The 24,926-nt window shown below is 37.9% G+C and overlaps 1 protein-coding gene across 1 annotated transcript; it reads right to left on the bottom strand.

Moving 5' to 3' along the window:
• Nucleotides 1-168: 168 nt before the first annotated feature.
• Nucleotides 169-23,880, bottom strand: nr2f5 (nuclear receptor subfamily 2, group F, member 5). Its single transcript, XM_007242152.4, has 4 exons — nucleotides 22,685-23,880; nucleotides 4,793-5,073; nucleotides 4,429-4,675; nucleotides 169-1,696 (listed from the first exon to the last, which is right to left on the bottom strand). The coding sequence occupies exons 1-4, from the start codon at nucleotides 23,049-23,051 to the stop codon at nucleotides 1,380-1,382; spliced, it is 1,212 nt and encodes a 403-aa protein (XP_007242214.2). The 5' UTR covers nucleotides 23,052-23,880; the 3' UTR covers nucleotides 169-1,379.
• Nucleotides 23,881-24,926: the final 1,046 nt, after the last annotated feature.

Genomic DNA, 24,926 nt, shown 5'->3' with positions numbered 1-24,926 from the left:
ATTTAAAAAGATCAGATTTAACATGTCCACACAGTCATAAAAAGTGCAAAAGTCTCTTTAGCCTGGTCATTTGGTCATAATCTAAATTGTGCTGTCTTAAAAGTAGAATTTTATTGATAACGCTTTGTGTTTAGACTGATAACAGAAATGACAGAAAGAAGAAAAACATTGTGAACAACAGCTTTTATTCAATTGATTCATTTTTTTTTCAAACCTAAAGTACAGAAAACAAAAACTCTTATAGAAATATTCTGTGAACTAATACAACAGGTCCTGCTTTCCAAGGCCCCTATGGCTTATAGATCCAAACGTTGCCTTTGAAAAGCTGTAGTGCCATGTTTAAAACTGTGACGACTGGATTTCGACATAGTCAAACCAACTGCTAGAAGGATATCAAAATATTTGCGATATATCTATTGCTACATACAGCAGAGGCGCCCTGGCCAGGAGAGCCGACTATACATGTTCGCTGAGGTTCTGATATACGTTTCAGTGTTTTCCTCGATTTAAGGAAGAGGAGACTGAGAACTTTTACAGTAAGCATTACAGACAGACCTTACATGGCAACTACAGTGTGTCTATCTAGCCGTGCTGAATTTTTGGTGGTAGCTGGAAAGAGCATAGAGAGAGAGAGGGAGGGGGGGTGCCTGGCTGGTTTCAAATATCAAGTGCCTCTTTCACATCTTCAGACTCCTTCAGAGATTTAAAACACAAGTGTTGACGTCGAGGACAAACCGAAATAGACGTTTGTGGCCAGTACTGGCAAAAGTTCGGCACAGTTCATACGCCGTTTCGGCTTTGGCAATGGCTGTGTGACCTCGGTGTGACCTCTCAGTTTTTTTTGTTGGTAGGGTTGTACTGTTAACTTCCGTCAGTCCTTTTCCTCAAATTCAGCCCCCTTTCAATACATTAAAGTTCTCCACCCACAAACAGATTGATCTATACAGTCTTGAGACAAGCCCCCAACCCAAGTACAGACTTTCTCAAAATGTCCAACAAAAAAAAACAGAAACGAAAGAAAAAATGGACACATTTTGGCATCGGCTTTAATGGCTTCTGGTTTGTGTGAAAATCAGGAATGGACTCAGCCCTTTTTGAGTCAGACAGTGCTTTAAGTGAAGTCCTCAAGTCACGTAACGTAGAGATCGTAAACGTAGAGATCGTGAACGTAAATCTCTTCGCAATCGCTTTCAAAGAGAGAAAGAGTCAGACAAAGGCTCTGAAAGGCCGGCCGAAAATACGGCGAGTTCCATTCCTGACCGCTGGAACTGGTGACTGGAGCGCCAGAAAAGCGAGTGGTGCTGATTGGGTGCTGAAGTGGGGCGTGGCCAACAAACAAGAGTCTACCTATTGGCTGTGACCCCACCGAGGAGGCGAGATCAGGGTCCGTTTTCGTTGTAGTGGAGGGAGATTGGACGGTCCCTCTGGACGGGCATGTAGGGCCAGTTGTAGCTGGAGCCAGACAGCAGCATGTCCCTCAGGAGGGTCTCGATGGGCGTCTTGCCCACCAGGCGGACGAAGAAGAGCTGCTCGATGACAGGAGAGGAGACGATGCGCAGAGACGGCAGCCTGAGCAGCAGTCGGCCGAAGCGGTTGGGCTGGTTGGGGTACTGGTTTCGTACGTACTCTTCCAGAGCACACTGTGACTTCTCCTGGATGCTCTCCACGTGGGCGACGTCAGACAGACCCATGGCATCTAGAAAGGGGCAGAGAAAGATGGGAGGGATGTTAGCTGACACTGCTTGCAGGTAACCATAATGTGGCTATAAAATCTCAAAATAAAAAATAAAGGGTACAAAATATTAACAAGTGAAGGACATCTATGCACTTCAACAAGACATGTTCATTTGAAGACAAAGGTACATTTTGTAATTTCAGTGATATTCCAATGTGATATTCCAAAGTCCAACACCTTGTTACAGAGAGGGACACCATTGTCACGTCAGTCTCTGCCACATTAATCAATTCTTGAACCCAGTGTTTTAGGTCTATACCTGTGATTCTCAAATCCTCATGACAGCCTAAATAAGAAGTCGTCATCCTTGTTTCACAAAGAAACATGACTGCCATGTCTACCACTGTCACATTATCGTGGATTAAGTCATTCTTACTCATTGTACCTAGTCTTTTGGGGGCCTAGAATAGGTGTTCTCAACTTTAAATCTGGCTAGTCCCTAAAATACCTAATCCATCCTTTGAAGCAGTTCATAACAAGTTGAGATGACTCCAGATGACCTGATAAGAATTTGCCCATCTTGCAACAAAGATGGACATAGCTGCCGGATCTTGTACCCAGTGTTATAGGGGGTAGGATTTACTCCCTGCCCTAGAAGATCTTGACAAAAAGACACCTGCCAAGCTACAGAGCTGCACACATTTAGTTATAGTATGCAGTGTTTTGGGGGTTTGGGGATTCACCACTGAACCCTAATCTTGTATTCAAGGTTTTGAGGCCACAGATCAATGGTTTACAACTCCAATTCCTGCTGCTTCCTGCTCAAGATGACCTGATGTATTGCATAGAGGGATTGGTGAAAAGTTGCCCAACCAGCCCCTGTCTCTGACATAGGTACCCAGTGTTTTGTAGCCCTTATATCATTAATGCTCCTCTCCAATCCTAGATATGTCCAGTCTCAATAAAGCTATTCCAGCTCAATTAGGGCCTTGTCAAGGAACAATACATTATCAAACACAGTAAATCCCAAGTACAAGAGCTGGAACCCCCTGACCCAATATAGCTCAGTGTTGGGAATGGCGTCAAAGCTGCCAAGTTGCGTGCCTCAGCTCAGCATTCCTTGTTATGGACAGCAGGCACTCTCTCTTCCTTTGTGTCTCACAGTAAGAGCACGCGTGGTGGAGCCCCCAAGGCTACGCGTCCAAGGATCGGGGCGAGTCGCTGACATTGGACGCCTGTCGCACAATTGAGGGGAGCAACGGGGTCGGGGTGCAGAGGCCTCTAGGCTGGTCTCAGCAGGCAGCGGGGGGTTGGGGAGTCTGGCCGGGATTCGCGGGACGGATCACGCCCTGGGCTACAGGGGTTATGTAGGTCAGGGCAGGGGATGGGGTGAATCCCTCTTGCTGTAACTCAGCATGCATAATTCAGGCATGTTGGTGGGAGTAAAGGGGAGGGGGGGCAGGGTCTGCCTGGCTGGTTTCAATAATAGATGGCAGCACGAAGAAAAGAGCCCTGGAAAAAACAATCGAGTCCAGGCAGCTGTTTGGAAGAGTGCAGGTCCGAGCTTCCGAGCAAGGAAAGCCTTTCTGGCGGTGAGAGCCAGAATCTAAGGGATGGGAAAAGGGATTGCTGGTTAAGAAAATAAAAGAGGAGAGGAGAGGAGTGGAGTGTGGAACACCACCAACAGTTGCGTGTTTGGAAAAAAGATGTACTGTATGTGAAGTGCAGGTCTAGCCAACACTGGCAACATATCACTCAGCATGTAAAGGCAACATTTAACTGGGGTTTTATGAATAAAAGAGATGGAACATTGCTGAACTTGGCACATGGACTGTACTCTGGTGTCAAAAAATGCGGTGGTGCGTCAAAATCAATGTTGCTTGATGTTTCTATTAGTATCTTTGTAATAATAAAGTGCATGAATATGGTTTAAACATTTCCTGAATATCTAGAGCCTGTTTTTCCCATTGCATCTTATTACAAGCTCAAATCTGACATACATCTGGAGTTATGAGGCTATGAATAAGCGCCTGGAAGGCTGCATTTACAGTCATTTTACAAATTATGCAATGAAATCACTCCAATTAAGTCTTCAGTGATTTCCTGAGGGTCCATTGGTCAGATGCTTTAATGTTTTTGTTTTTAAATCTTAATCTGGTCTCTGCCTCTTTTTTCCCAGTCTTGGTCTTGACTCGGACTCAACTAATAAAAAGTCTTAGTCTTGACTTGGACTTGACTACTAAAAAGTCTTGTTAAGGCTTAGACTTTACTACTAAAAAGTCTTGTTTTTGACTCAGACTTTAATACTAAAAAGTCTTGGTTTTGACTCTGACTCGACTACTAAAAGTCTTGGTTTTGACTCTGACTTGACTACTAAAAAGTATTGGTTTTGGCTTGGACTTGACTACTATAAAGTCTTGGTCTTGACTTGGACTCCACTACTTAAAGTCTTGGTCTTGACTCGGACTTGACTACTAAAAAGTCTTGGTTTTGGCTCGGACTCGGCTCTGGGGGTCTTGACTACAACACCACCTCAGAGAGTTAAATCAGGTTTCCCAAATTCTTTCCTAGAGTGCGACATGGCTGTATAATTTAGGCTAAGGCTTACCAAGCCTTAACAAACATTGCTTAGTCATGGCTAATTTACCAAAGCCTTTAAATGTACAATTTAGATATTTTTTAGTTATATCATGGCTTTTAAACATGAGCTTGTCTGATTGATTAGCAATCAAGCTAATGGTTTTAGCTCGTACCTGAGGTGAAGAGCACGATGGACTTCAGGCAGGAGTACTCGGCCGTGTCCACCTGCAGAGCCTTCAGTTTCTCCACTTGCTCCTGGAAGACGCGGATATGGTCCATGAAGGCCACCACGCGCTCCGCCGACATGGGGGAGGCGTGTAGGCCAGCGGCGGCCAGCAGAGGCGCTACATGCAGAGGCATGGAGCATTGCGCCGCATTCAGCACAAACAGCTCACTCCACGACATGCGCAACAGCGCCACCTAGGAGCAGATGACATAGTGATGAGCAGGTCTTCATTAATTATAAATTCTTATGATACAGTATGACTGTTTTTTTTTATCTCAGTCACATGGCTACAACAGGTTCGGTAGGTTTACCTGGTCCATGAGTTGCAGGTCAGGAAAGAAGGGGATGTTCTTGGCCCATTCCACTGCACTGAAGAGCAGACGAGCCGCCAGCTCACAGATGTTCTCGATGCCCATGAGGTTGTTGGACTGCATGCACTGGGCCCCGTAACGAGAGGTGGGGTAAGGCTCGGCCCGCAGCAGCAGGGAGATGAAGCCGGACAGATACGGCTGGCCATTGTATGGTTCGTTGCCGTTGGTTAGGTACTGGCCTGGACTGGACTGTGAGCTGGACATGCGGCCTCGCTGGACGGCTGTAGGACAAAGAACAGAATAGCAAAGGTGAGTGGAATAATTTTTTTTTGTTTTACACACAATACATATTTATAGAGAACTACACAGAACAGGAAAAGGTATTGTGGATCTGATCTGTGCCGAGATGCTTGTTTGTTGGCGTGGACAATTCTAGCCAGACACCACAGGTCACCATCATTAGCCTTCTATGACATATTCCCAGTGCACATGTGACACTGTGCATCAAGGAATGTTAAAAGCCCAATTCTTCTAGATATCACCTCACAACTTACACAGGAGTGGGCATTACCAAGCCATCCCCCGAGATAACCAATTGTTATGCGGCTAAGTTATGCGGTCCCATAACTTACTTTCACCAACAATTTAAAACAGCAAGCAAACAAAACATACATGTCGCCAAATGTAGGATTAACTTAGAAAAATAAGATATTTTCCTTTTTTTACTGGAAAAGATAAGAATTGGGTATGAGTAACAGGTCTGATGTCAGTGTGAAGCTTCATATCACCAAGGCAAATAAAAAAAAAACAAGGTTTTGGTCTATATATATATTGTAATTAGGCTTATATTATTTCTTTATAATTTCTCAAAGTTATTTATTTAAATTGCTTTTACATTTATGTCTGTAAAAAAGTCACACAATCATCAATCTAATCATTCACAATTTGTACCTTTCCCAAAAAAACAACCCACTCATTAGGACTCCCCCTATCACTAGTGATTTCCCAACACCAGGAGGGTAAAGACTAGCACATGCCTCCTCTGATACATGTGAAGTCAGACTCCGCCTCTTTTTGAACTGCTGCTGATGCAGCATTACTCTCTGATACATTCTGGTTCTGATACATCAGCTCACAGACGCAGCCTTGTGCTGATCAACATGACCCTTTGGAGTGATGAGGGGAAAGAGCGTCGTCTACTGTACCCACCCAGAGAGAGCAAGGCCAATTGTGCTCTTTCAGGGCTCCAGCAGCTGATGACAAGCTGCATGACTGGGATTCGAACCAGTAAAGCGCTTTAGAACGTTGGACCACTTGGAGCCCAATTAAAGTCAGCTATGCATAAAACAAATCAGAATTTGTTCAAAATATTTTTTTTTCTTAAATATCTTAGATTTATCACATTGACACTCACTCTTCATTCATATTCCACGTGAATTCAACTGTTTTAGATGTAGATGTAATATCAGAATGTCATATCACTTAGTGGGCCACAATAAAAAGCGGAGTGATGACACCGGCCCCTCGCTGAGTGTGTGCAGTATCTGTGGAGCCCGTCCGAGAGATGAACCCCCTCTTTGCTCTCTATCAATGAGTAATGAGCGGGTGAAGCCTGCTAAAGCGGAATGGTTTTTCACACCTCCCCTCGACAAATGGCTCAGCCAGAGGCCAAGGGCCAAACAGAGGCCGGTTCTGCCGCCATGCCACTCAAAGGCCATTTGGAAAACACCTGTTCCGCCATCCCGCTGTCCGGCTAATAACTCCATCTACTGTTACATGTGCCGAGCGCGGGCAGGACAGAACACAGAGAGAGAGAGAGAGAGAGAAAGAGAGAGATAGAGAGAGAGAGAGAGAGAGAGAGAGAGAGAGAGAGAGAGAGGTGTTTGAGATGGAAAATGTTTTAAAGCCCTGCGTCTCCTGCTCTTACAATAGAACAGCTGTGCCACTCAAAGACTTTGAGGTATGGCAGAGGTCACGACCTTCCTCGTAATCTAAGTGGAGACTATTCTTAATCGTTGTTACTTGCCCTCGGACACAGCGGTAAAAACAGACACCGGCCATGCCGGGCGGAACACGATATCGCATGTTGAATCAAAATTGTTTTATATATACACACATACATATCTATGTATATATAACCAACATGTATATACATATCTAAAACAATAAAGGCTTTCTGTATGTATAAATAAATCAAGGGAGGCTTTTCTCACTGCCACTAGAAATACATTAAACACACTGGCCAGGTGCCAGAGTATGCTATGTGTCACTAGTTACAGCAGGAGATGAGGGGTCTGAGCATGACTGCTCCCCAGGGGTGTCCGTAAATCTCTGACCCCACAGCAATTCATAAAGAAAAATGAATTAATGCATACAAATTGAAAGAAAATAAATAAATAAATAAATAAATGTTGTATTCCAACTCAATTTCAGAATGACCTTATGATTTGATGTGAAGATCAACTGACAACTTTTTAATTTTTTTTTAAGCTGTATGTTTTTTGTTCCAGCGGTGAAGATACAGTATATGTATCTACTTAAACAGCAGTGGATTACAGTAAACTATAGTTTGGAATTATATCAGATATATAAATATATATAAGATTTTTTAGAAACGGCCAAAAATGAGCAACTATTGCTTAAATAATTGACTATAACACTAAACCAACTTTATAGAAAGTGGCACATGTTGTTAAAACATTTTTAATACCAATGCTAATACATTCATTTCAATACAAATAACTGATACTTTTTTTTGAGACTGTGAATTTTGATACTTCTAAGTACTACACTGCAAAAAAATACACCGGCAAAAAACTAGACAAAATATATTTACATTAAGACAGTAATGCTTAAATCCTTAAGCATAACAATCTGCCAATGAGGGGAGCACAATCAGTAACTAATTACAAAGTCTCAAAATGAGTGAAGTGAGACTTAAATCATGCAAAAATCCCTTTATTTGTGTCTTAAGACTAAAATAAGTAAAATAATCTTACACTTTTAATGCTAAGTAAGACAAACATTTTTATCAGAGGAAAAAACTATAAATAGATTCTTAGGTGTAGTGTAAAGTGTATTTTGTTTCTTAGAACCTTAGAACTAGAGCTGATTGATATATTTTGTTTTTTTAATGTATGTTTAAGATATAAGAAGACATAGTATTGTTTATATTGATATAGATTATGTTGCATTCCTGTTAGCTTTGATGATTAGCCTCACTCTTCTGTTTCGTGGTTGTAAGAACACACCTGAGACCGTTTTAGACCAGATTTAAAGAAAATAAAAAAGTGAAACTAAATTACTTTAAATTACTGTTACTAAATTACTTTTTTAGGCCGTTTAGATGCACTTTTGTCCGACAGCACACTGTATTTTTTGTAAATGCTTTGTCTCAGAAGCATCTTTTTATTGTTGCCTTATGGGATGAAAAATATCAAGATATACATTGTATACTGCCATTAAGCAAAAAATATATAATTAAATATAATTTTTGCTCCATAACGCCCAGCCAGTGAACATGACACAATGCTCTAATGCAGCAGGACACAGTGGGTGGCTTGTCCTGACCTTACCCTGCTGTTCTGCTCTGTCAGGAACCCATGTGAACGCACTGGGGGTTTACAACTTAGCAGATGATTCACTGAAGTGTTTATTTTACCAATAGCAGTGCGTCCTTTCCAAGTGACCTAAAGCCGGACAAATTCCCGTAATGATGATGTCATCTGTGCTAATGAACTCCCCTCGCGCCAATCTTTGACCAAAGCCCTGTGAGTCACGGCTCTGAACACCGCTTTAGTATCACCTGATCAGGTCACTGTGCTCTCTGCAGTGCAACCAGGCTGTAAAGAACAGGTGAGATGTATATTGATAGGGATATGCAATTATAGTAGTGAATGTAGGCCCATATATATATACACTCTATATATATAGATTATATATGTAGTTTAACTACTGTATGTCACGCTGCCACTATGATCAGGAGATCGCTGGTTCGAATCCCGGTCATGCAGCTTGCCGTCAGCTGCCAGAGCCCTGAGAGAGCACAATTGGCCTTGCTCTTTCTGGGTATGTACTTAGCGTTCTTTCCCCTCATCACTCCAAAGGGTGATGTTGAACCGAGGCGCTGCGCTTTCCTCCGAGTGCGCTGTGATGCAATTCGACAATGCTGATGTTCAAAAAGAGTGTGACTTCACATGTATCGGAGGAGGCATGTGCTAGTCTCCACTCTCCTGCTGTTGTGGCATCATTAGTGATAGGGGATATGTGTAGGACAATTGGAGAAACTCATTGCTTGCATGTACGTGCAAATGTCCACACACACAGCTTGTCTAGATTCTGTAGAAAAGTATTGCTAATAGAATAGGACTCTCTGGAACAGACTGAAGCAGCATGAACCTTTTGGCACCATGTTTAATACCAGGCATAGGCTAGAGGGTTATAAAAAAAAAAATCTTTCCTACTAATTTTCCCAAGAGCAACTTATAATCCAGTATGCCTTACATATAATTTTTTTAAGGAGCAGTAAAGCCATTCTGCTGAAGTACAGCGTTATATGCATTAGCGCCCTGAGTTACCGAAACACTCAGGGTTCCTTAGTCTAGCACTGTTGGGCAGCATTTAGCGTTGCAGGTAGCGGCTAATGCTAATGCTGCTGCACCAAGCCTTAGTGCTGGAGAACCTTCACTGAAAACTTACCCTTAGACAAAATATTGGAAATCTAAGCTTACTGTAAACAAACTGAAGTGCTATAGTCACCCAAATAAACAGTTTTCAGGATAGAAATCTGTGTAGATTAACATCCAGCACTCGTTTGACTTAGAAAATTTAGTTTTTACTTAGGCGCTTCCCCCAGCTTCCCCATTAGAAGGGAAAGATGGGGATTTATGATGAAGACTGACAAAGACAATGTCTCAAAAACTCTCAGAAAAGGCCAACCAGACCTGGACCTAAAATCCACTAATACTGTGCTCCAGCGAAAGACTCTGCGTGAGGAGGGTTTGGCACGTAAGTCTCCACACATCCCATAATAGCAACAGTCACACTGAGCTCTTAGGACGCGCTGATGAATTAATAAGAGAATATGTTAAACCTGTGGTGGAGAGCTGGGGGAAGTCTCCTGCTGAAGGTCAGGAGTCTGAGAGGCTGGACTACCCCCGTTCCTCTGTCTCTCTCTCTCTCTCTCTCTCTCACACTCTCTCTCTCTTTCTCTCTCTCTCTCTTTCTCTCTCTCTCTCTCTGGGTCTCTTTCTTCTCTAGAGATCAACAGTATTGTGAGGGTTCTCCACACAGCCACAGAGAAAAACGTGTATGAGTATCACAGTCAAACATTAACCCAATAAAGAGAATATAACACTTCAAAAGAACCTCAAAAACTGACTAACACACCTCATTCCTACAGGAGTGTCTGGAGGAATGGGTTCCAGGGCTGTGCCATATGGAATCGTATACAATATATTGTGATACATTAATATCGTGATTAAAAAAAAAAATCATATTGTAATGATAATAGTATTGTATCTCAAAAGAAATATTTTATTATCAGGTATTTATGTTTGCAGTTTATATGCATTATATTGCATTATGTTGCATTGTTAATAGTAACATTATTAATCTCATTCTATATAAGATACTGTTGTTTACAACAGACATTAGACAAAAGTTTATGGATTTTAATGATCTGCTAAATGTTTGAACTACTAATGGGCATTAATGCTCATTTACCCCATTACAAAAGTAAAAGTACTGACAACCAAGTAAGGTAGGCGATATGGCCCTAAAATAATATCACAATATTTAATGGTATTTTCGCGATAATGATACTGGATGTGCGGTATGACAAAACACTGAATTAAAAAAATATATATATTTCAAGAACAAACTACTGCACGATACTAATAATGCACTCCAAATATCTCCATATATCCAGGATTAAAGTAAAATAAATGATACTAGACAGATATAATCTCTATGTTCAATGTTCTATTCCCAAAGTTAGGGTTAGGGTTAGGGTTAGGTTTCAACCAACTGAACACACAAAAATCAAAATGTGAGATCAAAAATGACACCAAGTCTCAACTAGTCTATAGTCTAGCTTATTTCCATTCATTTATCTGATTATTTAAATATACACATTACTCAGGTTTGTGGACGGTAGAGTGGATAGACACCAGTGTTTCAGGTTGCTCCCATGTCTATGTTACCTTCTGGCTCTCTCTTATTTTAGTTAGACTCTTATAGTCAGATAATAGGCAGAAAGTAAACAGCCAGTTCTTTAAGTTGATGTGTTAAAAGCAAGAAAATTGGAAAGTGTAAAAAACTGAGAGCTGTTTGATAAAAGCCAAACATCAGACAGGACCATACCAACATGTCGAAGGCTATTTTCTGTAATTTAAAGCAGAAAATCCCAGGCCTGAAAAGCCCAGGCCTGCTTTCTGGCCAAAAAGACCAGTATATCCACTTCTTTCTGGCCTAAGGCTTGAATGTAGAATGTCCACTTTGAGTGTTGAGTGTCCACATTGCAAGAATGTTTTTTTTTTTTCAGGCGTACAATTCTACTGGGGTCAAATCCTTCAAATATTGTTAACAAAATACTGGTAGTAATGTGGGCTGTAATAATAAAAATGCAGGTATTTTGCCATCAGCTGCCGGCGGCCAGAGGGAGCAAAATTGACCTTGCTCCCTCCGGGTGGGTAGATGGCGCTCCCTCCTTATCATGCTTAAAGGTGAGCTGATGTATCCGAAGCTAATCGCTGCGCTTTCCTCTGAGCGCGCTAGCCACTCAGGCAGTGATGCATCAACAATATGTGTGTTTTAACTAAAAATATTAACATTTCAGAAATTTTAATATAATATTTATCATACATTATTTGAGTAATATTGTATATTGTATAAGTAATTGTAATTAGGTCATATTGTATGCAGAAATGAAGTAAAGTTTACTAAAAGAAAGGATTGATTCAGCAAAAATAAATGAAGTAAAGTTTACTTAAAGAAAGGATTGATTCAGTATAAGTAAATTAAGTAAAGTTTACTAAAAGAAAGGATTGATTTAGCAAAAATAAATGAAGTAAAGTTTACTAAAAGAAAGGATTGATTCAGTAATAATAAATTAATAAAGTTTACTAAAAGAAAGGATTGATTCAGTAAAAATAAATGAAGTAAAGTTTACTTAAAGAAAGGATTGATTCAGTATAAGTAAATTAAGTAAAGTTTACTAAAAGAAAGGATTGATTTAGCAAAAATAAATGAAGTAAAGTTTAATAAAAGAAAGGATTGACTGAAGTTCAGTTACTCTGTGTAACATTTAAGTCTTGAAACCGAGTTAAAGTGACTTAAATTTATCTGAAATTAAATTTACTTAAAAAAAGCAAGTGCAGAAAGTAAATTTTACGCATCATTTTTTCAGTGTAGGTTATCATTCAATGCCCAGGCTGGGAGGATTATATAATGCTTCTTAAACAGAAGCTTGTTCAGAGAATCCGTCAGGCTTGCGCCCAAATGCACGTCCTCATGTACTCATGTAATAGACAGCATCCAGCAGCACTGATTGAGCAGAAGAATCAGCAGGGTAAAGAGTTAAGCAACTGCACGAGCTGTGATATTTACCCAAACCCCACCGAGAACCGGCACATTTGGACTTTGCCTTTAAACCTGTCTATTATTAATGTTTACTTTCCGTTGACCTATATTTCACCCCGTGTGTGTGTTTGTGTGTGTGTGTTACGGGTCACGGGAGGGATGATGCCTCTATGTGTGTATGTGTGTTTTTGAGTGTGTGCTAGGATTCCTGTAGTAGCAGGAGGTGTGTATGTGCGCCTTTAGCTCGCTTTAGCGAGTGTGTTGCTCAAATGCTGTCCCAGAGGGAGCGGAAATTTTCACACCCTCGCTGCTGCAAGAGCTGAACTGCTCTGTTTACTACTGAGCACTGGATACGGCTCCAAAGACATGAGTTTTGTGAAGTGTGTGTGTGTGTGTAGAGAGAGAAAGAGAGAGAGAGAGAGAGAGAGAGAGAGAGAGAGAGAGAGAGAGAGAGAAAGAGGTCCATATTGGTTGATTTCTTGACTTGATCCTAAATCTAGAGTTACTGCTAAATAAGAGAAAATAAGAGACCACTTAAAAAAGATGAGTTTCTTTGATTTTACCAAATTGAAAACCTCTGGAATATAATCAAGAGGAAGATGGATGATCACAAGCCATCAAACCAAACTGAACTGCTTGAATTTTTGCACCAGCAGTAAAGGCATAAAGTTATCCAAAAGCAGTGTGTAAGACTGGTGGAGGAGAACATGCCAAGATGCATGAAAACTGTGATTAAAAACCAGGGCTAATCCACTAAATATTGATTTTTGAACTTTATGAATATGAACTTGTTTTCTTTGAATTATTTGAGGTCAGTGTTTAACAGTGTTTAACATAAACCTATAAATTGCAGAAACTGAAGTGGTCTCTTACATTTTTTCCAGGGCTATATAGTTAATCTGTAATGTAGGATTAAGTCCTAAATGGACAGAAATGTATGTTAAAAGCATTCAGTGTAGACATTGGTCTATATTTCAATCCCCATATTAATACAGATTAATACAGATATCTTTGTTGATTATCCATTAAGCATTCATAGCACACTTAGACCACAGTGCTGTGGATGCAGAAGTGAGAATATGAAGACAAATACAAGCTGCTGCTGTTGCCATTCGTAGCTATATTTCTCTGAATGTGCATGTCAAAGAATAATGAATAGGTATTGTAGTATAGGCTACAATCTAGGGTTCAGGGCTATGCACAGGCTATGCCGTAGACTCTACACATAAGCAACTGGCTATAAGTTATGGTTATTAAGTTATGGTGTACAATATAGTGTAGGGTTTTCAGCTGAATGTGGGCTAAATTGTCTTCAGCAGTAGATCCTTTAGGTTCGCTATGTTGACTGCCCATGACCCTTTATTTATTAGAGTGTATAAGCAAGAAATGGCAAGAAAAGTTTTTACAACATATGTCGTAAAAAAGCAATATATAAATAAAATTCTATTTAACTGAAGTGTTGCTGTTGGACAAAAAACGATCATCTCAATAGAAATCAATGTAAAAATGTAGTTAATGTTATTTCCAAGTAATTTTAGGCATTTCTATTGGCAAATTCACATCAAGACATTGTGACACAATGTAAGGAACAATTACATTTGCATTGTGTCAAAAAGTCATAAATAAAGGTGCAACTGTGACGAAATATGACAAATTTAAAGTAATATCTCCATTTGTTATAGCTTTTTGCTGGTTATCACAATATTTTAAGACTTCTAATGACTTAGAGCTGGACATTGACACATTCCAGGACTTTGGAATTGGACAGAATTTCTTGATTTGTTTAAAAAGTGTGTAAAAAAAGAGTATGAAATCATTCATATGAAATTACTCTCTGCTGCTCTGTGTCCACTGATAACTATGGCTTTTAAGGATGTACCAGAGGTCACTGCAGTGCACTTAGAACATTCCAGCAAGTGTGGATCTGCTGCTGCTGCTGCTGTTAGCCGGTCACACACTCTTTCTTTCTTTCTCTCTCTCTCTCTCTCTCTCTCTCTCTCTCTCTCTCTCTTTTTCTTTCTCTCTCCTCGTCACAGGAGATCCATTGTCAGGCTGGAATGTCAGTCATGTCGCGAGGAGCCTGAGGTGAGAAAACAGGTAGAGCAATCGAGAGGGAGAGAGGGAGGGAGGGAGGGGTGGGGGAGAGGACAACAGGAGTCGGCCTCTGGTTCAGAGAAGCAGAGTGAATTCCCGCAGCTCAGCCCTTTGACCCATTTCCACCAGATTCCACAAACCGCTCGGTCATCCCGGGTCACGTTCGTCCCAAAAATCCCCCGATGTCAAAGTACGCGCGGATAAACAGCGCAGAGACACGGGCCTGAACCGAGGTTCTGTACGGAGCACAAAGCAGCCAGCATCATGATTCAGCCCCATTCGTCCGCCCGACACATGTGATGCGTCAGTAGGAGTGGAGAGTGGGATTTCAGAGCACTCCAGATCACAAAGAGCTCAGTGAATCCACACTCTTCACAGCGGCCAGAAGCCACGCAGCCATTCAGACGCTCGCTCAGAGGGCTTCTGCTCACCAAACAAGCTTTTTATTATTTTTCATGCTCATAAATCTCTGTCTGTTAATCAACGTCAACACCTACTAACCCCTTTCATCTGCTACACAGAGAAAGGAGCATTACTACTGCAGATCTGCTTCCATTACACTGCATGCTCTCTTCAGGCTATATTTACTACATTATCTCTCCACATATCCTGCCCTATCTAAATATACCTGTATATAATGATGCATTTAATGATATCAGTTGTGTTAACCCATTCATATCTACATTTTGAATTAAGTATAATGAGAAAAATGCAAAAAGGCCAATTTGATTTTTCAGATAGAGCTTTTTTTTTGTCTGCAGTCCCATCAAACAACCTAATGAAGTGATCCTTGACAATGTTTAGCCATAATTAGTCTATTGAAAAATAGACTAAATTAATTGTATCAAATAGGCATGTGCAATATCAGACCGTACGCAATAATAATGCAACCTTTTTTTGTTACAAGATAAAAAACTTAATATCGTTATAATGCCAATACTCTTGAAAGCATTTTGTATTTTTATTTTGCGTTTTACTGTACTTCTTTAATTGTTTTATACCGGTTTGTTAACTTCAGTTTTGTGGTACATTGTTGTTGTTGTGTTACTTTATACTTTATTGTTACACTATTATTATTTTATATAAAATTTGGCTCTTGTTAAGTTACTGTTAATAAATTAGACACAACAGATGGTTATAGATTTTTTTTCCTACTAAATGTGTATACAACTGGGTACCACTTTAAAATAAGACTACCTTTATAAAGGGTTTATAAACGGTTTACAAATAAATGGTTAATTACAATTAGCTTATTATTGGTTACTAATTAGGTTGTAAATACCTTAAAATCATTAATAATCAGTGACAACACATATGTAGAAAGGGTAACAATATAGATGGCTGTGGGTTCATTATTTGGCAAACAACAGGTCATTGTTGCCCTTTTTATGTATGTGTTATAACTGTTTATTAATGATTTTTAAGGCATTTACAACATAATTAGTAACCATTAATAAACTAATTGTAATTAACCATTTTAAAGTGGTACCTAAAACTGTTATATTTATAATATGCAAAAGTTTAATGCTCATTTTGTTGCAGTATTATATTCTTAAAATAATCATTCATTAAATATATATATATATATGTTTTGTCATATCGCCAAAAATATTGTTTTCGCATAATGACCCTAAAATATTGTGATATTACTTTAGAGCTAGATCGCCAACTTCTAGCCTGGACTCCAAAAACACCAAAATATAATTATTATATATTTAATGTGTTTAAAAACTAAAGCACAATCAATACACACTCCCTCATACCACTATGATTAATATACCAAAACCAATAGTCATGAAAAGTCAGTATGATGACTGCACACTAATATATGATCGGAAAAAGATATATAATATTCAAATATTTTCTCTACTGTATGATACACAGAATATGTGATGTCCAGTCTGAAGATCCCATACGTATAACTAAGCGATATGTAGTTTAGATGGCAGAAACCAGTGTAAGTACAGAGATGATAGCACAGTGTAATAACCCAGAAAACAAAACAACACCTAGATCTGCAGGAAACGCATCACACTACACAACACACTCCTCTGTGTGTGTGATTCCTGTCAGTCGTGCACGCTGCATAATTCAGAGAAGGCATGACTTATGTATGAACTCAAAGACAAACCAGGAAGATATGGTATATGGATATGTATGTACACCACCAGTCAAAAGTTTGGGATCACTTGTCTTATGTATGGTTTTGGTTATTTCATAGAATGTGGATTTAAATAGTATGAGCATTAAGATATTCCACTCATTATTTTAGCATGTTGTAAAAATGTACTTTTATACATACAGCTCAAAAAAAAAAAAAAGAGATCACTTTAGTTTTTTTAATCAGTTTGTCTGATTTTGCTATTTATAGCTATATGTTTGAGTAAAAATAACTTTATTCTATAAACTACGAACAACATTTCTCCCAAATTTCAAATAAAAAAAATGGTCATTTAGAGCATTTATTTGCAGAAAATGAGAAATGTTCAAATTAACAAAAAAAAAATGCAGAGCTTTCAGACCTCAAATAGTGCAAAGAAAACAAGTTCATGGTCATAAAGTTTTAAGAGTTCAGAAATCAATATTTGGTGGAATAATCCTGGTTTTTATTCACAGTTTTTATGCATCTTGGCATGTTCTCCTCCACCAGTCTTACACACTGCTTTTGTATAACTTTATTTATACGCACACTCCTGTGGCTAAAGATCAAGTAGTTCAGTTTGGTTTGATGGCTTGTGTTCATCCATCTTCCTCTTGATTATATTCCAGAGTTTTTTTCAAATTAGTAAAATCAAAGAAACTCATCATTTTTAAGTGGTCTCCTGTTTTTTTTCCAGAGCTGCATAGAAAAATATATTTTTTAAATTGAAAACACTGGTTCTCAACTTTTAAACTGGGGTGTATGTATATAGATGTCATCTGTGTTCTCTGTGTATATGCCCTTTCTGTTATCTGAAACATGTTAAACATGCCAAAGATTAGGACCAAAAAAAGAGAATAACAGTTAATGCAAAACATATATAGATCTATATTGATCTATGATCTATTTTTGATTAGATTTAATGCCAGTTATGACATACTAAGCCTGATAAAATGCTTTTTGTGGTGAAATTTAGCTTGATTTTAGTTCTATATCTTGGAACAAAAATAAATTAAAGTTACAGTACAACGTTACCTAAAATAAATATAAATATATAAATATATATTTTAGCTGAGAGACCTACTGTTGAACAAATTAATGGAATGGATTTATACAGTGAGTAACTTATATAGGGTTAAAGTAGCTGCCTATACCAATACTAACTAAATGTGGCTTTTATTTATTGATTATATAGTTCATTAAGTGATGTATTTCTTAGAAATACATTTTTCTGCTTAAAAAAAAAAGGGATATGATCATGATTCTGTCATCTAGCGACTAGCTATCACCTCAGGTGATCATGCTGAAAGATTAACAGAGAGAATCTTTCTGGAAATCATATTTCATATGTGGTTAGACTTATGACTTGTGATGTGGTTAGACTACATTATACATAAATACCATTCAAGCACAGCTGTCAATTAAAATAAAAGCGCAATTACAATAATCAAAAAGGCTAAGCTAAACCTGTACAGTTTCATCTTATTCTAAACATATAGAGCTTTTTTAAATATACTATATTAAATATAAGCAAACAGCAGGGCTGGAGATTAGCCTAGCTCTTGTTTCAGTTGCATTCACGCTGTGTTTGCCTGTATCTCTGAGGGGCTGAGTGGCTGAACTCGACATGGATGACTACTGACTGATGAAAGACAAGCCAGTTTTGAGCTAATTCACAAGACAATAGCTACAGTAGCAGCAGCTTCAGTTACAGAGCTTTGTGTACACTCTGTTTTTACTCCACTCACATACTTAATCATGATTTAGCACATTTAGATTTGTATTTTCATTCATTCACTGCTTATTCAGACACTTTAAACAAGCCATTTCCACGTTTATAGTCCAATTAAACTATAAAGTTGCTGTTAATAGAAAAACATGTATCTCCAAAAAATCACCTTTACAGAAGAAGAACATAACCTAACTTTCATTTAAATCAATAGGCAACACTTTATTTTAAGGATGCCTACACATATGAGCTTCATAAGCATTGAATAACTTAACTTATAAATCATTATTTGAATGTCTATGACCAGCTTATGCCACTTCTGGCAAAATGACTTACAACAAGTGCTGCATAATATGCATAAGTGTTATATACCCTAATACATGTTATACATGTTATATAACCTAAAAATGATTTTTATAACTTTTCTAATGTGGATCAAGTAAATAGCTAATGCTAGTCACAAATATCCAAATATTATTTTATACTCTTAATACATTATTTAGTGCTTATTAATGTGTTATGAATCCTCTATGTAGGAATCAATAGATCAATGTAAGAAGCTGTTTTTCAAGTAATTTTGGAGCATTTCTATTGGTCCATTCATCATGACATTGTGAGATAATGGGAATGAAATGTGAATTCAAACTAGAAACAAATCAACAAAAAAGGATATTATATGTTTTTTTTTTTTACAGCAATGGTGGTAGATATTATTCTAGAATATGTTTTTTTGTTTGTTTTGTTCATAAACATTGAATAACTTAACTTATAAAACATTATTTGAATGTTTGTGACCAGCTTATGCCATTACTCACAAAATGACGTACAACAAGTGTTGCATATTATGTATATTATAAGTGTTATATGCATGGTATATAAGGCAAGAACGAATGTTTCCAACAGACAATTTGTCTATACTACTGAATGCTGTGTAATAAAGGTGTTATGAGTGTAAAATATCTCACTACTTTAATTTGGGGGCCTAAAACATATTTTTAGAACTTTTCTCATGCTAGTTTTAAATATCCAAATATTGCTTTATGCTGTTAATACATTATTCAGTGCTTATTATTGTGTTATGAAGCCTCTATGTGGGTATCAATTAATTAATGAGATGCTTTCCAAGTAATTTTAGAGCATTTCTATTGGCCTATTCAATCAACAAAAAGGACATTATATGTTTTTCTTTTAACAGCAATGATAAATATTATTCTACCATCTGTTTTTTTTTTCATTTGGGCTTCATTAGCATTGAATAACTTATGCAATATTAAATAATGTTATATACATGTTATGTAAGGCAAGGGCAAACATTTCCAATAGACAATATACTGAATGCTGTGTAATAAAAGTGTTATAAATGTAAAATATCTCACCACTTACGTTTGAGAGCCTAAAAATGATTTAATTCCTTTATACTGTTAACACATTATTCAGTGCTTACCAAATGTGTTATAAAGCATCTATGTAGGTATCAATACATCAATGTTAGAAGATGTTTTTCAAGTCATTTTGGAGCGTTTCTATTGGTGTATTAATTAAAACATAGTGAGACAATGTGAATGAAATGACACCTGCTGTGTTTAAATGATGTGTTCAAACTAAATGGCAAAAAAAAAAGATTCTATACTACTATTCATTGTTACCATTTAAAGAAAAACATATTGTGACGTTTTTCTTTAAATGGTAACAATGAATAGTAGTATAGAATCATTTTTTTTTTGCCATTTTTGTCCCTTGTAAGCTGTTAAAATAAAAACTCTGGGAGTTAAGTACTATCTAATTTATTGTTTAATAGAAAAACACGATGGTTCCTCGACCAAACCAGGCCAAACTGAGAAAGGAGCATAACTACAGAACTGTAACTAGCCATAACTGTCTAACATCTCTATGCATTTATATCATGACACAATAAAATGTAGTGAGACCGTCACTTTTGGCAGGGATTAAAGTGTGAGGATCCAAACTCCATCACTAATGAGAAAACAAAGGAGTTTCTCGTCCAAGAAAAACTTCCGGACTGTGAAAGAGTGAAAGACATTCGTTAGCTAGAGAATTATAACTGGCTATAGCAGCTCTGCTGAGCCTGTTACTCATTATTTCATTTATAACATCCACTTTCATTACAGCTGCCTCACTCTCCACTCGGCTCTCTTATTGGCTGTATCGCTCACTAGCATCAGATAGATACAGGTTTTACTGAATGCAGCAGAGCAGTTATAACAGTTATAACACAGTATGATTTGTGTATGAATTCTACTCAACTGGACAATCCTAATATAGTTAACCACGTCTCTGGCACCCAAAATCCTTAGCGGTGACAGACCTCTGTTACATTAGCCTCATGGCTCCATCGCTAACCTCAACAAATGACTAATGGCTCACATGTGGGGTAAGAGCTAAATTGCCTAAATGTGTTTCTCATTTTTTCAGTGAACCACTGCTTTAATAGTTCTAAACCAGGCCTAACATTTGGACATATCTTTATCTTTTCAAATAAAACTAAAACTTCTATTCATTCTTATTTAGTACTAAAGAAATCTACACTCCAGTGTTCCAGTGTTATCTAGCTCAGCTGAATTAAGCAATATAAAGCATTTAACTAAAATAGAAGTACTTCCAATCCATTTTTAACCCTTAAATTAAGTTTATTTTATTTAGTGTTTCACTCTGAACTACATACATTCCTAATCCACTATAATAAAGGTACAGTTAGTCGTTAGTTTACTAAAATAAAGGTATTTATAGTCATTATTGCACTAAAATAGAGGTACTATTAATCTGCATTTCACTTAAGTAAAAGCACTTTAGTGTCATTTCTCTAAAATAAAAATACAAATAGTTATTACTTAACTGAAAAGGCCTTATTAATATTTAGTTTTTATTTCACTGAAATAAAAGTAGATTTTGTCACTTTTTCACTAAGGTAAAATGAATTGAATCATAATTTTACTAAACTAAAAGTATTTCTACGACTTACATCACTGACAAGTCATTTTCATTGACATTATCAAACTGATTTTGTCATGTTATGGTATTTACAAGAATTTAACTGAAAGGATCTGCAAAGGAAATCTTATTATTTAACTTGAAAAAAAAGTTTTACTCATTTATTTAATGAAATGAAAGTAAAATTCAATTACTTTTGATTTTATATTTATTTAACTGACTTAAAAGTACTTTTAGTCATTATTTCTCACTTTCAATTATATGTTAAAATGCACTACTACAACCAAAGTAATACTGTTATTTATTCACTTATACTTTAAAAGTAATTTACCAAAGTGCTTTTAGACATTTTCACTAAATAAAAGTGCTTTTGGCCATTATGTTAAGTTACCCAATACTAAAGTTGAGTCCCTGTACAATACTACTCAAGTGATTTAGAAAAACTACTTTTAGTCATTATTTCCCATTTCTACTGATAAGTCAGACTCATTGATGAAAGTTGCTGAGTACTTTTGATAGATACATTTTTCACTAGAGTAAAAGTACTTGTAGACATTTTTCGCAAAGGTAAAAGCACTTTTTTCATTATGTCATGTTACCCAATACCCATTTACCTCAAGTAGTTTAAAAAAACTACTTTTAGTCATTTTTTTCACTGATATGTCACTGTTTAGACATTGTTTCACTAAAGTAAAAGTGCATTTAGTCATTATTTCACTGAGGATAAATGAATCTTATGCAGTATTTTATAAACTAAAGTAACTAAACTTTTACTGATGTTAATTACTTAGTACTTTGTGGGGGGTTGTTTGGACTTATAATCATTGGTTTAATTATTATTTCACTGAAGTAAAACTACTTTTAGTCATTATTTTATTAGTCAGCATTTAGTCAATATTTTATTCAACGTAAAGCATTTAGAGCTTTTATTTATCTGAAGTAAGTTTTACTGATGTTAATTACTTAGTAGCAGAGTGATTTGAAAAAAGTACTTTTAATCATTATTTCACTAAAGTAAAACTACTTTTAGTCATCGTTCCCTTAGATGTCACATTTACTGATGGAAGTTGCTCAGTAACAAAAGTTAGACAGTTAATGTGAGAGATTGTTTCACTTAACTAAAAGTGCATTTAGTCATTATTTTATTAGTCAGCATTTAGTCAGTTTTTAATTCAACTTAAAGCATTTAGAGCTTTTATTTCTCTGAAGTAACTTAAAGGATGTTAATTACTTAGTATTAAAGATGTTGTGGGGTTTATTTGCACCGTTACTTCCAGAGTGATTTGGTAAAAAATTAACGTTACTTTTTATTCATTATTTCACTGAAGTAAAGATACTTTTAGTCATCGTTCCCCTGCAGCCTGTAACAGTTACATTAGAACCGTGGGACCGGACTCACCCTCTCTCCTCATGCCGACCTTCAGGCACTTCTTCAGGCGGCAGTACTGGCACTGGTTGCGGTGGTGCTGGTCGATGGGGCAGTCCCGGTTTCCGCGGCACGTGTAGCTGAGGTTCCGCCGCACGGAGCGCTTGAAGAAGCTCTTGCAGCCCTCGCAGGTGAACTGGCCGTAGTGCTTCCCGCTGGACTTGTCCCCGCACACCATGCAGTCCACGTTGGGGATCTTGTCCGCGGAGAGCGCGTCGTTGCCCGGCGTGGACCCGGACGGCGTCCCCGGGGTGCCGCCGGGCTCCTGGCCGCACAGCTGGAGCTGCGAGCCGGGGTCCGCCGAAATGTTCTCCTGCCACTGGTTTACTACCATTGCCATGCTATCCCGGTACAGGTTGGGTGGGATAGGGAAGGACGGTGGGGCAGATGGGGATCTTTATTAAGTTTGTTTGTTTTTTTTTTTTTTAAGTTATCCGATCTGATGTCCTGTGCCCCAAAAATGCACAATACAATGCAATGCAAATAAATGCAATAAAAAAGCAATTCGAGGCTTTTCCACAAGCCCTCCTCGAAATGAACTCAAATGCACAGAAAACGCTCAGATATGCACGCTTCTTTAACGCTGTCTGCAACGCGTGCGAACACTTCAAACCGCACAAACCGTGCACACCGCGCTCGCGCCGCTAATCAAACGACTCGTTTGGGAACTTTCCAATGCGTGCGCGCCGGTGGCATGGTCGTGCACGATTGGCACGTGAAAATCCACCCAAAAAACACGCGCGCTCGCGTGCATGCACGCATGCAAACACAGCATGCAACACGGCTGTATAGCTACGTTACCTCTACAGCTGGTCACGCTGTAGTTAACTCCGAGGCGTATTGCGTATTGCGTATTGTTACTAATGTGTTTAAAACGGGGTGAAAACTGATGTCCAAAGTGGAGCAAACAAGCGACCAGTGGTGATATTTGTCCGGTAAAAGCGCGAAAAAAGCACGAAAGGCGCAAAATTTCGTTTTGTTCTTTTTTGCGTAGAAAAGTGTAAAAGAAACAACGCTTTCAATAAAAAAACAGGAAGATCAAAGCGTACAAAGTTCGCAAACAAGCATCCGTCAGCCACGAAACGGCGAAAATCAGTGTAAAAACGAGCGCGATCTTTGTCCAGCTCGAGCTGCGCGGCGCTCCCTCCGGCTGTCAGTCCGTCTCTCCCGGTCCTAGTTCACAATCCGGTGAAAGTGACACTAAACGACCAGGGCCGCCAAAGCCACGCCCATTCCTCGCCAAATAAGGGCATGCGCACCATATTTGGACATGCCGCCTGCTTTCGAGGACCATAGCTCGATTCCTATTGGCCAGTGGGAGTGGCTCACGTGAAGAACCGACCAATCACACGGCGGTCGCTTTAGGCGCTCTGCTTGCTCCGCTTTTATTATTGATAGGAGGCGTCTAAAGAAATTAATGCATTTGTTAAAAAAAAATATATATATATATAATAATGTAAATTATTAACTCTTTTTCCATTATTATTAACCCTGCATCCATTGTCCACAATGAACATCATGTATTTTCTTTATTTTAAATGTTTTGTTGCACACAACACTTTTTGAGAGCTGTTGTCCATGAGAATAGACCATGAACCAGCCAACAAACAAGTTTATAAAACAAATGAAACAGTAACAGCTAAACTAACAGCTAATTTTTACAAATTAAATGTGATTTAGAACACTTTTTAATCATGTTTTTACTGTTAAGGGTTTAATGTTTAAGGTTAATATAAAATCTAAAATATTACACACAAGCTTCCAATGCAATGAAAATAAAAAAAAAAATTTAAAATATTTAAGCTAATTGGATTTATTATTACAGTCTTTTTTGTTTTCTGTGCATTACAGACAGATAACAGCATTCTTACATCCCCATCACTGGAGATAATTCAGGCCTGAAAGGGTTAATAATTTAATAATTAATCAATAATAATAGAACTGATTTAACCCTCTATGGCATGCTGTTGCCCTCAGGCAACAAACCATCTTTCGGTTTATACACCATTCCATATCACACTATTTATTTTATTTTTAAATAGTTACAATGCATATCTAAGTCCAATACAACAAGGTGTACAAGTGGATGATAAATTTGTGTAAGAATACGTTAAGAAGTATATTTTGCTGTTTAGGTTCTTCCTGTTGTAAGCTTACTAAAATTGCTAATTGCTTATTTGTTGCCTTTGGGCAACATTATGTAACTAGATTATTT

Source organism: Astyanax mexicanus, chromosome 1 (genome assembly GCF_023375975.1).
Source record: "Astyanax mexicanus isolate ESR-SI-001 chromosome 1, AstMex3_surface, whole genome shotgun sequence".
In the NCBI taxonomy this organism is placed as follows: Eukaryota; Metazoa; Chordata; class Actinopteri; order Characiformes; family Acestrorhamphidae; genus Astyanax; species Astyanax mexicanus.
This window is presented reverse-complemented; position numbering and strand designations above follow the sequence as displayed.